We start from the raw sequence: 15,176 nt of genomic DNA on the forward strand, positions 1-15,176 counted from the left end.
AAATTATGACTAATTTTCATGACAGCTAGGGAGGAGAAAACATTAACTCTTTTCCCTCTGTAAATAGTCTGGGACAGATTCATAGTAGCCTTGTGTGATGCAAATTCTGCTCTTTGCGTTAAACTCCCCCAATAAATGAAGCCACAGGGCTTCCCGACTCCATAGTTAACCCTTTTAACCAAGATGGACAAACCTGCCTTGAATCAGTCCCACTCATCACATTTGTGATAACATTAACCAGCAGCCAATGTTTTAGTGGCCCAGGTGTTGTCTCCTATCCCCTAGGCAGTGCTTCCCTCAGTACTGCCAAGCCAGAGCCATTCCAGCTGCTGGAGACATGGCTGCAGCAGGTAGCATGGAGTCAACTCTGCCACAGGCGTGCAGGAGTGTCAGGCTGCATGTGGGTTGGGGTGGTTCCTATGAAATATGTTCAGGATGCCTAATGCAGGAATGACACCGGCCACACACAGGTGATGGTTTCACAAGTAGCTCACTGGCACGTGAGATCTCCATGGAACATGAATGGGATGAACAAGGGTAAAGAGGGGGGTGTTGGGGAGAGGAAAGCCGAGCAGCAGTTGGAGGTGCCTCGCTTCTCAAAAGTGCAGCAGAGAGAAATGGAAGACAAAGTGGTGGAAGCCCTTAGCGAGAAAGGGATGGGAATGGATGAAGGTGGACTGAAGCTGCAGCCTGCAGCAACGCTAGTGGGTTACCCTCCTCCTCTTTTGTGGCCACAGGGACACATCAACTCCCTGCCTTCTGCTGTGCAAAATGAGCTGGGTGGAGCGATTTATGTGCATGGGATTTAAGCAGTCATTTAATTGACACTTAAAGGAGGAAGTGAGTGACCCTGGTTAAAGTGATCTGCTTTATTCCCACTTTGCATTTGTGCTTAATCATTTTCCCAGAGAGCGGCTGCTCCTCTGGTTGACATCCGTTGAGATTTCTTCCATAGCACCCAAAGCCTTCTGCTATATTTCATACTCTTATATTTGCTAACTTACTGTGAGACACATCTAAACACTTAAACAACTACAGTTTTTGCTCTAACACTTCATGTTTGCCTCAGATTATATCAGAAATTGGCAAATGGTATTTTGTATTTACTAGCTAATTCAATTCCTTCCCTGGGAGTTTTGCTGAACTGCCTTAGGTAGAAATTAGGTTATAATAACGTGCAAAAAAGCAGCATTGTTTTCTGTTATTAAATAAAGTCATATTAAATGCTTTGAATGCAGACAAAGAAGGTATGAAAACACATTCTGTATTTAGAGTCAGGTGAATTAGTGAACGAAGGAAATTGTCATTCATGAAATAATCTGTTAACCAGACAGGTAGGAAATTATGTCTTCTGCTTCTTAAACCTCTTATTTCTAACAAACAAGTCATTGATCAAGCTAAAACAAAGACACTGAAATGAAGCAAAATGGTTTCCTCACTTGCAGGGAAGGCTCCAAGTGAAAAGGCCTTGTTCATCACTTCAGTAAATGGCTGCTCGTGAAGTTTGCTTACTGACTTGTCTCCCCATGTCAGTACTCTGCCCTTCTTTAAAGCCTTGTTAGCAAACGCATTGCTAAAACACTGAGCTTTTATTTTGAGTGAGGGCTGGAGCTCAGGTCTTCCCCCTTCCTCACAAGCCCTGTCTTGTAAGCTGCACAGTGTTGACATCCTGAAGTCCTAGCGAAACCTTCATTAAGACCCAGAGTTAAGAAGCTTCCAAGGCATCCTTGATATTGCTGACCACCTCAAAGCCTACTCCTCTCAGATTAGACTTGCCACGCAGCTGGACTGTGTTGGTAGCTTGCATTCCCTCTTCTTGTAATGCATGGATTACAACCACCCCTCTTCCACCAGGACACATAGATGATGCATGCCATGGGACCTCCTTCTCCATGTAGTTCAGAGGTATTGGCCAGATTAATTCTGGACAGACAGCACAATATATAGGGAGATCTGTATGAGGTCCAGGAGACTTCCAGAGGTGCTGGTGAGGCCATACTCAGTACCTGATGCTACAGAGAGACCTCAAATAGACCTCAGCACTGAACAAAGCAAGGCACAAAGCTGAGGATATTGAATATGCAGTATCGCATGATGATAATAAAGTCTTGATCATTTGCTTACATTCAGATCATCTTCAAGGCCAGGAAGGCTTTGCCATGCCTAATGTATGTACAAAGAAAATTTTTTCCAGTAGGGGAAGAAACATATAGTCTGTAGAGTCTTCCCCTTTAAATCACCCAAGACTGCTGGATGGCCTGAGAGAAAACAGAAATTAGTTGGGCAGGAATGGCTGATCAATATGTAGCAGCAATTTCTGTGCTCTCTGCAGAAGGCACAAGGGAGGGGAAGAGAAAAAAGAGAAACAAAATTTGCTGCTTTAAAGAAGATGTTCAAAGGAAGTGTCAGAAAAGGCTGGAGAAATCAAGACCTGGAATAAACCTGTTTTTAGAAGATGCCCCAAAGAGAGATGGTATAAAACAAGCACCAAGCAAGAGAGTTACCTGGATGACTGCTCTGGCATTTGCTCCCTTTTTGTTATGCAGGAAGCAAAACCCATAACAGCTTTTTTTCCTGGAACAAAGCTATTTGGGCACCTCACCGCTCTCCAGGAATTCACTACTGCATCAGAGATTCACAAGCATTTACCACCACAGTCATTGAAATCTGGGGCTCCCACGTAGAGCAGAAGCCAACCAGAAACACAGTCCCAGCCCAGTGTCTTATATGAACTATAAGTGGGTTTAAGCTCCTATTTACTACATATTTTCATATGTATCATGCATCAGCATGTCAGTACACCCTTTTCCCTTCCCAGCTGTTGTGCACCTCACTCTTCCCTCCATGGCACAGCAGACTGGCACCAGCTGACAGCAGTCCAGGTCTTCCTAGCACGCACGTGATTTCTGATCAAGTCAGCAGCTTGGCTGGCAGGAAAAGACTGAAAAATATCATTGCAATTAATATGGAGAAACTCGAAGCTGTAACACTAGCAGCAATTCTGCGGGATGAAACGTGGCAGTGCAAAAAAGACTAAGCGACGTTTTGCAAGCCATCTGTTTTGTTTTGCTTTGTTTTGTTTTCCAGAGAACATTGGACGGTTTTTAATGGATTGGTTGGATGGGCAGATTGCTGTGATTGTAGATCAGGGTGTGGAAGGGCAGTAAGTCTGAGAGACTGGTATAGCAAGTGGGTATCAGAACCGCAGAGCATCCAGTGCTGCCGGGTAAAAGCAGACAAGACTCTTTTCATGGCAATCTGCCTGTGGCTGGGTTGCAAAGCCCACGCCGAATTCGGAAGCAGAAAGCGAGATCAATACAGAGCGGAGCACAAATTAACATAGCTGGGTTTCAAGCGCATCCTTCATTTGTCCTCTAAAATTTCCTTTGTCTGTGCTAGAGTTCAATGGAGAGCACTGAAATCTCCCTCTAAGCTACGATGCAGGCCGCAAGGAGAAGGAGAATCTGCACCATAGACATTAGTTTTGTCTTAATTATGTGTAGGAGTATAAAATCTAATTACGTAGGGTTTCTTGCCTCAGATCAGAGATTTACTTGAGGAACAGATGTGATTTGTTCTCAAAGGTGGTTTTTTTTTCATTCTCCTCGGAGATACGTTTCCTTAAAGCACAGCCTTTATCCTTGTATGCACAACATGGTCACGTTAGGACAACACAAATGTCAGGGAAAACAGTGTCTTATTCTGAGCACCAGAAGCTGCAGTTGTTTATCAAATATGACTCGCAGGGAGACTCGCTACAGCTTTCTGGTGGGAAAAAGCTATTCCCTTGGCAGGGCACCATGGGCTTAATATCAATGTATATGCAGCAGTTCACCTAGAAATCTAAAATCTGATCAAACTTGATAAAAGCAAGATTTCTGCTGTTTATTTTTCATTAGGTGCGTGACCTGAACAAAGCCACCATCTTCCCTTTCTTTTGCCATATCTTCTCTTGTTCAAATTTACATTGTGTTACGGTGGTTTCACTGTGCTGCACCTGCCATCATTCTGAAGAAAGACACTGCATTGGATTTTGTCATCTGAACTTCATGTATTGCCTCAGACAGGCTGCTGGCGTTGTGAACTTCCCTGTAGGTTTATATGGATACCTGAGGAATTCAGCTGAAGGTGACCATACAGAGGGAACTGATGAGACTTAGGGAAGTTTCCTAACCGAGAAGGAAAGGAACACTGGCAGCTCGAGATCTCAGGCTGCTTCTGGTTTGCACCCTCACAGGGCAGAGGTGCCTCAGACTCCCTTGTCTACAGGCAGAGGGTCCCATAAGTGCAGACTTACTTCACAGCAATTTGAGGTGTGTTGCTGAATATTCGTTTACCCAGGCACAGTGATTAAGCTGAGCCTGAATCAGTCTTGTCCCCAGAGGTACCTACAGGAAAGCTCAATGCCTTGTTTTTCTCCTCCATAAATTTCAGAATGACCTCCAGAGAAATGAACGCAAACACACCTTCTCCTTATGTTCTCTGCCGAGAGTATTTTTGGCAAGATCTGCAAACAGATTTACTTTGATCACAGTCCTCGAAACTCATCTCTACTGAAAATCTCAGGACCGGAGGACAGATGGTTGGAGGGGGCAGCTAACATAGGACGGCACTGATAAGTAGGAGAATCTTCTCAGAAGCCTTTATTCAGGGCAACATCTTCACATCACCCTAGATGGTTCACTCTTCCTTTTTTTTTATGTAATCATCTGGTGTTTATTTCTTTCCCTTACTCCCAAGGATGCTGAGTAAACTTATTTCCCCCTGGGGTCAATGGGAACAAAGTGGAAAACAATCTCCTCAACTTCTGATGGATGCTTGATAAAGAAAATAGGATGATGGATTCAGTGTAACTCAAAGCAGGCCCGGAGCTTTCATGATGTTGCCATCCCGGGTTTTAAACCAAGATGTCAATTAAAGATTGGAATGAGGTCAGCTGCAGTAACCCAGCTAAACGAGATGCAATTAACAGGAGGCTGACCTCCCTCACCCTTCTTCTCCCAAATCTCTTCTTTGCCCGTCTGCACTTGCTGCTCCTGTGGAGAGGAAAAAAAGAATAAAAAGAGAAAATAAATGGCACCAATTAGAGATGACTTAGCACAGCCATTTAAATAGCTAACTCTCCTCTTTCCTACTGTATTGCTAACGCATGCGTCACACCCTGACTAAGGCTGACAAGGAAGGATCTGAGTGCTTTTAACATCTCCTTTTAGCAGGTCTTTTGCTCTGTCCTTACAGAGAATGCTATCTAAGGAATAATAATCCCACAGACTACTGGGAACCTCCACGAAGGGAAATGTCCATCCAGATCTTAACAGCATTTATTTTGTTCCTGCTGCTTTCCATTTTCTCTCCCGCTGTTGTGCATTTCCTTCCACTGCTGGCAGTGGTGCTGCATTCTGATGGAGCACACCTGGTGCATCCCCAGAGGAAGCTCTGGATGGGTTTATAGGGGGAACAGAGCAGCGGGGCGAATTTCAGCACATCCAATGACTCTCCTGCCTATGGGATGCCTGCAGGTAGCAGTAGATGCTGCCATTTCCTATGGCCAAGCAGTGCTACAAGCATGTGACCTTCAAAGAAACATATCCAGCATCCTCTCCCTGGTTACATACTGTGAAGCTGTAATGTTTGTCTACTTCCTAAGAGATAAAAAACACTGTGTTTGAAGAAAGAGATTTGCAGTGTTAAACCCCTCTGCTCACTCTTCAGGCTGGTTTAACCTGCCAGTTTTGCTTCTTGGTGCAAAAGTGCATGTAGGAGAAGCGAGGCTTCAAATGCACTTAGGAAATGATTACCTTCAGAGGGCACAGGAGGAGAGGATGGGGGCCTTTATTTCTGTTCTTTGTGCAGCTGCTCTGTGCTCCTTAGCAGCACTGGGTGGGATGCTGTAACACTCCTGGTGGGCCCCATAGCCACGATGGAGAAGCGTCTGGGCTCTTAGATTGGGCTGAGCGAGCCCCTGGCAACCCAAATCTGACAGTCGAGGCGGGGGGGAACCCCGACTTAGAGGCAGGGTAGTTCGGTTCAAGGTTGCTCATCCCGGCCTCCCCCTCGCCCAGCAGATCGCCGGAGGAGCATTGCCGCCCTCTGCCGGCCCCCCAGCGCACACAAACCAAAAACCAAACCCAAAGTGAACCAAAAATCATAACAAAGAAAAAACAAAAGCGAACAAACAAAACCAATAAACAGAAAATCTCAGCACCTACAAGACCAGATCACAATTCAACTCAACTTCCACAACTTACAGGAGGGGAGTTCAATATACTGTGCAAGAAGTTGGGCTTGATCCCTTCCAGCTCAGAATATTTTGTGACTCTATGAAATGCAACCATTTAATGTACTGATAGAAGGGAAATAACTCTGCTTTAATTTTTCTTCTTATTATTTTTTAAAGAGGGTCAAATTAAAACAAGGACAGGCTGTGTTCGTTACTAGCAATAAGCTGGCATCAAACCTACTGCTCCTTGCTCCTGGGGCAGGGAATACGTAATGCCATGCACTGTTACGGTCAGGGATGTAGAAAGCAGTGTGTGCAGGAGAGGAGAAAGAAAACATTATCTCCAATTCACGTGTTGAGAAGAAAAGCACAGGAATACAAAAACCATCCAAAGTCACCTGTGAAATGAGCTGGGGATACGGCACAAAAGCCCCAGCCCTTTGATCTGCTCCATTGTGGCACTTCAAGGAAGCGGGTGTGGTGACGTATCTTGATGTCTCTGTGCCAATACTGATGTGGAGCTTTGCCTTTTTTTTTTTCTCTTATAGGGATTCTGGAGGAACAAAGAGTTTCCTCCTGCTGCTGTCATTGCCTGGAGGTTCTCCTGACCCTTTTTTCCCCTCTCATTTTTCCAGGTGATTAAATTGTTCAGTCAGAAAGCATGAATACATTGCCAAGAAGCTAGGAATTTTACCACCACAAAAATGATAATTGCTGAATACTTCAGGCCATATTAGTTTCAGCACAGACTGCCCCTCAGCCAGTGATGACAGAGTGCCAGCAGCTCCAGCACAGTGACTGACAGAACTGGGACGTGGCAAATGGCACTTCCAAAGCCTGCAGGAGAAGGAGAGCTAGAGGATATGCTTTGCATTAAAAACAGTCATCGACTATATTCTTAGAACAAGGGATAAAGTAGAATGGGCCACGATTACTTCCCCTCTAAACCATTTCACTCGCAACATTTCCATCCTCTTGTTTTCCTTTGCTACGCTGCAAGACTGGCACCTGTTCTACCAGCACAACCTTACTTTCATTCCTAAACGACACTACTGATCTGTACTAAATGAAAGGGATTTTGTTAGCCATGAAAGTCATATGAACTGAAAGAACAGTTTAGGGTGTGACATCCATTGACATCCTGTTTCCAAAAGATCATTTGTCTCCCAAAATGAATACAAAATTCCCTCCTGCAGCCGTTGAGGCCCTCAGGAGAGAGAGGAAGTACTTCACATCACCTGTTGCCACCCAGCTCTTTGTGTGGCTCTTTGTGTGTGACAGTAGCGTGTGGAATAGAGGCCTGGAGTTTCAGTCCGCAGGAGAAGCATTTGCTGACCTAAATTCTCTTGTTCCATCCTTACTACGATGTATTTATTGAGTTCTGGAGGCACAACTAAACTCTGACTTGTTCAAGTCTGGTAACTCAGACTATGTAGTTTCCCTTTTCCGTGTCTAAAAAGGCAGAACTCTTTCCAGTTTGTGCTATCAACAATATTTAACTTCTTTCTAGTTTCAGAGTCTGCTTTGAAAAGATTAGCCGTAGCTTAATTGTTTTAACAACCCTTTTCCTATAAATAAATACAAGTTACATCGCTCTTTCAAGACGTTACACCCAGACACAACCTAACTAAGAACGTGGAGCTTCTCTGAAGCCGTGGCCTGATCACAGGCTGAATTCAGTGCAAAAGCAACAATCTCAGTTTATACAGACACCACCTCCAGTGGAAGAAAAATACAACACCAAAACCCCAAACCTCCTCAATAAAATAGGAAGCAGAATTTGTAGAATTGCCCAGTACTCAGCTTTTAAGAGTATTAATGTATTTTATTCTTGCGCGGCTCAGGAAACTTTCATGGCAGGGATGGAATTTTCCATTCAGCTGCATACAGTGGATTAAAAATATTCTAAGGCCATTACAGAAATTCTATTAGGTTTTACTTACAGCACGGTCAAAAGAGTCCGTGATTTAACGAAGACTAGAAATTCAGACATGGTTTTACATGCTTTCAGCACTGCCCCTTGCAAATCAGGTTATTTATGGGTTCCATGCCCAGAAAAAAGGAAGGTCACAGTGTGAACTATGTTTGAAAACCTGGAATTAAGTCGATAACTTTTGTTAGGAGAATTAATAAAACACTGCACGATTGGCCCAGCATCTCTAGATCCACCTTCATTATTACTTTCTATCTACTACAATGTGGGGTTCCACTGATCCAAAACAATGGAACTGTGGCTCAGGCTCAACGCCGCTAAATGAAAATGTTCAGAACAAGAAATACATCTTTGGAAGTGGCCAATGAAAGAGAGTAATTAAGCGGTTTAAAATCAGCTTTATGTACTTCCTGAGGGAATTGCTGTATGCTCCCTTCAGCACTACAAAATGAGAAGTAGTTGCATAGCATTTAAGTTATATATTCTTTATATGTCGTGCTGTTGACAAAGAGGTCCCAGAGTAAAATCTTAAGTAGTCACTACATAAATAGCACTGTAGATTATGAGTTACAAAGTACGCAGTGTATCAATGGCCGTAAATCAATTAATGTTAGTGTGTTAACTAAAGCCCCTAATTTAATCTTCTGCTCTTCCATTTAACAAGTGGTTTTTGAATACCATCAAAAGACAACACTGATAGAGCAGTTCAGAGCAGATACTGAGGTAAGGACAAGAACATGGAAATAAAATACAACCCCCCCACACACAGAAAAGATGACAAAAATATACCAAATAAAGGTTTGTAACAGGTTTTACTTGTAGAAAAGCAACATTTCAGCATCATTTCACAACAAAAAGATGAGATTGGTTTGGCGTTATACAGACGTGATATATCAACTCAGAATTCAGCAGGTAAAGCATACTGTAGCACGTTATAAAAGTTATGAGATTCAGTGCTGTGTTCAGCCAGTTATTTCTGGTGACACTTCATGGTTGCTTGCTTAATTACAGATCCCCTCTACTTCATATATTTCATCATCATAGTATCATAGTATCGTGGGAGTTGGAAGGGACCTTAGAGATCATCGAGTCCAACTCCCGGGATTCAAGCCCTCTTAGTGTAGCAGAGCGGCACTTCTACCCCTTGCGCCACAGGGGGGATTCGAACCTGGGCCCTCCGGTGTTGCAAGCGGCGGTTCTAATATAAAAATCCAAAGGGTCAAAATACATTGAAATGTGTTCCAAAAAAGCAACCAGGACCACATTCTCGCTACACAGTAAGAGCTCTACCAGATCCTTGAAATAAATGGCACCTTGTACATACACTATGCATCCCAACCTTCTTCCTTCTGTGTTCACACAGCGTCCTTATCAGGTTTCCTCATCCAGGTGATAAGCTGTTAAAATGAGCAGTTACTTTTCATGGGGCTTCTCCACCATCTTCAGTGCTAATCTTCCAACCATTAGCAAACTGTACAAGGTGAAAAACACCCGGTAAATTCACAGAATTAAACAACTTGTCAACTCGCTTTCAAATATTTCTCACGTTAAGAGGTGCACAGAAACAAAAAAGATGCAGAAAATAAGGCTTTACTCCATCTCGGTTTAATTAAAGAAGTAAAAAAGAACCCAACACAACAGTCTAGTGTGTCGTACCTGACACCAGCAATCAGCCCTGCAGGCATGAACTTTCCAGAGTTGTAAAATCTTGTTCCCATTACGGCCGTCAGCGTTCCAGATGTAACTTAAATGAAAGATTAAAGAGTCCGGTCAGCAGAGATGTACACGTGTAAGGGAGATGTCACAGTTTCAGAACAGAAGTAAGTAGTATCACCACGTAAAAAGCAGAAAGCAGAAAGGCTTATTTCACAAAAAAAAAGGGAAATAAACTGTGTGAGTTTTGGAGTGCCCCAGTGCATGAAGAGGGGATATTCTAAGCCAAGTTCTAGCGGATGCTGCACCCTGTGCTTCTGCACACACACTCTGCAAGCTTGTCTGTCAAAATGTGCTTCTCTAGAGACTGGAAATAATCTACACTATATTGCCCTGGATCTCAGCTCTTATCCAGCAAAACACTACACCTGTACGTGTCGTTTCCCCACTTCTTGTAAGAGGGAGTTTTCTTATCTGTTACCAACCCTTTACAGCCCCGCTTCACCTACTGCTAAGATCAGAGATAGCTATCCACCCTGACCACCAGACACTGAGAAAAGTGAAGTAGTTTCACCCAAATAGTAAAATAGGAAAAGCAATCCCTAGGACACTGGATCTTGAAGAAATTCCAAAGAAAACTATATGGAAATGATACCGATGAAATGCTTAGCGTGTAGCTGATTCCCAGGGGCAGCAGTTGCATGTAACAAGGTGATTTGGAACAACACACTACCTGGTTGCACTGCTTCTGTGTGATATCTGGGCTAGCAAGGCCCAGCGCATTCTCACCCCTAGTCATGGCATTCTTCCTCCCTAACGCTACTCTAAATATCGCCACTGACATCTAACAGCCTCATGTGGTTACACATGTAAAACACCGGGACCACAATCCAACAAGAAGAAAGCTGTTTCAATGTTCAAACGGCTCCAGCTCTGATCAATAGGCAATATCCAGAACGTGCACACCAAACTAAAAGTAATCCTGTCTAAAACATGCCTTCTCCAAACACCTCAAAGCATGAAAAGGAGAAGAAAAAAGCCTCTGTGTGTTACTGAATTACTGAAAAGTATCTGACTGTGGCTGACATTTGGGAAAATACTTGGTCTCAGTCCAGTTCTTCTGGCTGTACTCACAGCTGATGCCAGTCGATGAGGCGTGACTATGCACAGCCTTTCACCTGTCCAGTAGCTGGGGAAATGGAAGGAGGCTGCACTGCAGACAAGGCTAAAACAGAGAAATGCTGGGCCCTCCCCTTTCACTTCTGACTTTTATATGTATGAAAAAGAGTGGGGTGCTACGGCACAGTCTCAGCAACTAAATGCTCCGTCAGTGGCACCCCTTCAAGCATATAACCTGCTGAGGGCACAGGCAGCTTGCAGGAAAATCTCTCCCACTGAAATGCTCCAAAGTCTTGCTGTCTGCTGAGCATTGGAGCCAGCCAAAAAGAGAACACGCAGAGGTTAGACATCAGTTTACTAGAATTTCCTTTGCACTGTGACCTTCCAGATACCCCAGTGTGAGACAGGTGCATGGTGGCACCACCTGTTCAGCCAGCCCAGGGAGTTTGGCCACTATTAGAGACTTACACTAAACATGAGTTTAAAGTTCTGTTTTAAACTGAATTCATAGTACTATCAGTTTAACTCCAATATCTGTAGGTGTTCACTTTTAGTATCCAGATGTTGTAGGGTAAATATACTCCTTTGTAAATAAAATGCTAAAAGACTTACTCAGAGAAATCCAAACATTGCTTGGATTCTGGGAGAGCTGATAGGCGCCCAGTCCAGCCAGGCTTCCAAAGAGCAGCCCAGCAGCCAGCGATGGGACACTGCCTGAATAAAGAAAAGATGATGCACTTATTGGAAGCTCAAGAACCAACCCGTGACTTGTTTTGTAAAACGCTACAAATAACAGAAAAACCATGGACACTCGTTGTTATAACCTAGACTGGGGAAGGGAACTGGGGTGTCTTTTAAGATTTATAGGCCATGCTGAGCTGAACCAAGAATCGTATTTAGTTACTCTTGCACAAGACACAAACAGCATCTGTATTTAAGTCAATAAGTCACAAATACATTCATGGCAGAAAGATCAATGAGAAAAGTGAAAGAATTGATGTTTTCTTTCTGCAGGCAAAAATACATTGTTTCAATGCAATGAGTCCAGAGTTTATTGAAAAGTAGTGAAATCGAGGGATTGAATGCTGTGTGTTTAAGATTATATATATATAATGAGTTGTTTGGTATATATATTGGTATAATATGGTATACTGTCCTCAGCACAAGTGATAATCCTGAGCTACAGAGCATTGGTGATTTATAGAAGGCACTGAGCAACGAAGTGACCACTGGGGGGGGTGAATGCTTTCAGTAAGGCAAACAGAGAGTTCAGAACTTAATGCTCGTGATCTGAATTCCCACTTTGACATCTCCCACTTTGCAATGGCCTCAGAGCAATACTGATGAAATTAGCCTCTGAAGTTCACAGCATTTGTGCCATGGGAGGTTTAGGTTGGATATCACGTAAAGCTTCTTAACATATGGGGTCCTTAAGCACTGGAATAGGCTCCCCAGGGAGGTGGTTGAGTTGTCATTACTGGATATGTTTAAAAACCGTTTGGATGTGGTGCTCAGGGCCATGATTTAGCAGAGGCTTGTTAGAGTTAGCGTAGGATGGTTAGGTTGTGGTTGGACTCGATGATCTTGAAGGTCTTTTCCAACCTGAACAACTCTATGCTTCTATTGTCCCTCCTGCTCTGAACTCCACTCGCAACCCAAAGGAAAAAGGCTGGAGCGGGCATGAGCACCTGTGTGGTCGTATCTACTGGGGCACTTCTTGGTGCCTTCCATCATGAAGTAACACACACTTTCACATTGCAAACATTGTGACAGTTTAGGGACTTTCCAAGTAGGAAGAGTTTCAGAGGGGATGAATCCACAGCTCTGCCTGGAGTGGGGCAAACTGGGCAAGTGATAGAGAAGTGAAAGCAACAGGGTGGAAACAGAGCATGTGACGGGGAGCCCAGGAAAGGACGGCGCTTAACAGCAGGAGAGCATTCCTGAAGCAAACCTACGCCAGTCCAGCCGCATCGCCCATCGCCGAGTTGGGCTATCGGCGCCCCGCAGGAGGCAGACTGCGGCTTATCGGCCCCAGCAGCAGCTCCTCCATACAGCACCGCGCCCCGAGCCGCCGCTATCAGCAGCCAGCACAGCTTCGCCGACTTCTCCCCCTCGGGAGCTGCGAGATGTGGGCCTTCGGAACAAGCAACCGGTTCGCCCGCCCGCCCGCAGGGAAGAGGGTCGGAAGGCGCATCCAGTACCGTACCTGCTTTAGCGTAGCCAATGAGCCCTCCCGATGTCACCAGAGCGGCGTAGCCGAACCCGATCCAGTCCACGGCCATGCTGAAAACTGGAAAATAAACTGGGGGGAAGACGAATCGTTCCAAACGCGGTGGAGGAGGGGAAGGGAATAATAACAAGGATATATTTTGCCTCGGAAGGGGTTCCCTCGAGGAAGGCCTGCCCGAACCTAGAAGCGAAACTCAGGATCCGCTGGGAAAGCAGCCGCGGGGCCGGCACTGGGGATGGCCGTACCCACCTACCGGCCGTGGAGCGGGGCGGAGCGGGGCGCGCTGCGGAAGGGGAGGCGAGAGATCCCCGCACTGCCCGGAGCCGCCCCTTTCCGCTCGCTTCGGGGAAAAAAGAGGCGACAAAAGAGCCCGCCCGTGCTGGAGGGTGACAATCGTCGCTATCTGGTGCTCCGGGTCGGCCTGCTGCTTCTTGTTTGCTTCGAGGTTCTTATACTTCACCACTGCCACCCATCTCACTGTTCTTAACAGAGGATGAGCTTTGTCTCTTCTGGTACCTCTTTGGGTCGGCCTCTCCCAGGAAACACCGATAGGGAGAGAGGGAACGTTGTGCCAGAGGAGGTTCAGGTTGGATGTTAGGAAACATTTCTTCTCCTAAGAGTGGTGAGGCACTGGAATGGGCTGCCCAGGGAGGTGGTGCAGTCACCATCCCTGGAGATGGTCAAGAACCATGTAATGTGACACTGAAGGACATGGTCAGTGGGCATGGTGGGGATGGGTTGGCAGCTGGACTTAATGATCTCAGTTATCTTTAACACTTGACTTCCCAGCGTGGTGTTCACAAACTGTTCTGAGTCCCATGAGACGAGATGTCAGTACTCAGGGAGCTTGGATTTTAACAAGTGTGCAATTTGACTTATAAAACTAAAGCTTTGAACCAAAGATCCATGGAATTCTTGCTTTTTCATTCTGAAGCTGAAGTGCTGACTGGCTTTTCGCTGGTTCTGGTGACACCTGGCTTTGGTAACTGATGCTCATGGCCACAGGCTCATGTGTTTGAAACTCCAGTGAAAACTGTTCTACTAGAGGCAGCCATTTTGCCATAAGACAAAATGTTACATCTCTTTATGATGGATAAACTTCAATGAGAGAAAAGCCTAAGTTCTGTGTTAACCGTAGGAGCCTATTTAAGTTAAAAACAAAACAGAACAACAAACTTTATAGCAGAATTAAACTGAGCTCATATAAACAGAGCGTACTGCCTATTCAGACGTGGCGTTCTCAGAACTCATCTAAATAAAGGAAACAGCTGCAAAGGAGAAACACAGACATGTGCCTTCAAGAGAATATTGCTATTGACACACGAGCAATCTCGTAACAGCTCAGATGTTCTCTCTGTTTCAGTGTCTGAGCATACACAGAGCCAGGCTGGAGTTGTATCTTATTTCACAACCCTAAGGCAGGAGGCTGCATTTCTGTTTCCAGATTGGGCTCACTCTTTTTTCTGTTTTTTTTCCTACCTTTTCTTTTGCTACATGGATATGGAAGAGCACATTGTCACTAAACAGAGCAAGGACTGAGCCTAACTCCAATGACCTTAGGAAAACAGAATAAGTAATGACTGCTCCAGTAGTACAGGAAAACAAAACAGAATTCACTTTCTGTTTAAGTGCAAAACAGATGGCTGACATTTTATCAAAGTGACAACTGTTTCAGATGTCAGATTACCTTTTTATACGGTTCAGATCAAGGACATGAAAAAACATGGGGATGGAGAAAAGAATGTAAAACCCTATTAATTCTTCCATGTGAACATATATATTGTACTGTGAACAAAGGATTTCAATCATGCGAACCCTCAAAGCCCATCTATCCATATTTCACTCACACTGGAACTTTGGAAGTTGTTGGAAGTATATGGTGTCACTTCAGGTGTTTATTTGTGTCAGGCAACTCCTGTAAAAAAAGGGGGACCCGGACTTTATACAGGGCTGCAAGGACTTAAAGATTCAATGCATTGAGCATACAGTAAAAAACAAGTATTCTGCTTATAAAAATCTAT

At 44.5% G+C, this 15,176-nt stretch overlaps 1 protein-coding gene across 1 annotated transcript; it reads right to left on the bottom strand.

The window, feature by feature from the left end:
- Window positions 1-8,946: 8,946 nt before the first annotated feature.
- LOC140248192 (transmembrane protein 14C-like) lies at window positions 8,947-13,499 on the bottom strand. Its single transcript, XM_072328708.1, has 4 exons — window positions 13,132-13,499; window positions 11,538-11,639; window positions 9,810-9,897; window positions 8,947-9,624 (listed from the first exon to the last, which is right to left on the bottom strand). The coding sequence occupies exons 1-4, from the start codon at window positions 13,205-13,207 to the stop codon at window positions 9,567-9,569; spliced, it is 324 nt and encodes a 107-aa protein (XP_072184809.1). The 5' UTR covers window positions 13,208-13,499; the 3' UTR covers window positions 8,947-9,566.
- Window positions 13,500-15,176: the final 1,677 nt, after the last annotated feature.

The sequence above is a fragment of the Excalfactoria chinensis genome, chromosome 2 (assembly GCF_039878825.1).
Source record: "Excalfactoria chinensis isolate bCotChi1 chromosome 2, bCotChi1.hap2, whole genome shotgun sequence".
Classification (NCBI taxonomy): domain Eukaryota; kingdom Metazoa; phylum Chordata; class Aves; order Galliformes; family Phasianidae; genus Excalfactoria; species Excalfactoria chinensis.

Coding starts and splice junctions, on each gene's coding strand:
- LOC140248192 (XM_072328708.1), bottom strand. CDS start 13,207: ATGGCCGTGGACTGGATCGGGTTCGGCTACGCCGCTCTGGTGACATCG. Junction 11,640..13,131: donor CATTGGCTACGCTAAAGCAG/GTACGGTACTGG, acceptor TTCTTTATTCAG/GCAGTGTCCCATCGCTGGCT. Junction 9,625..9,809: donor GGGCTGATTGCTGGTGTCAG/GTACGACACACT, acceptor CACCTTGTACAG/TTTGCTAATGGTTGGAAGAT.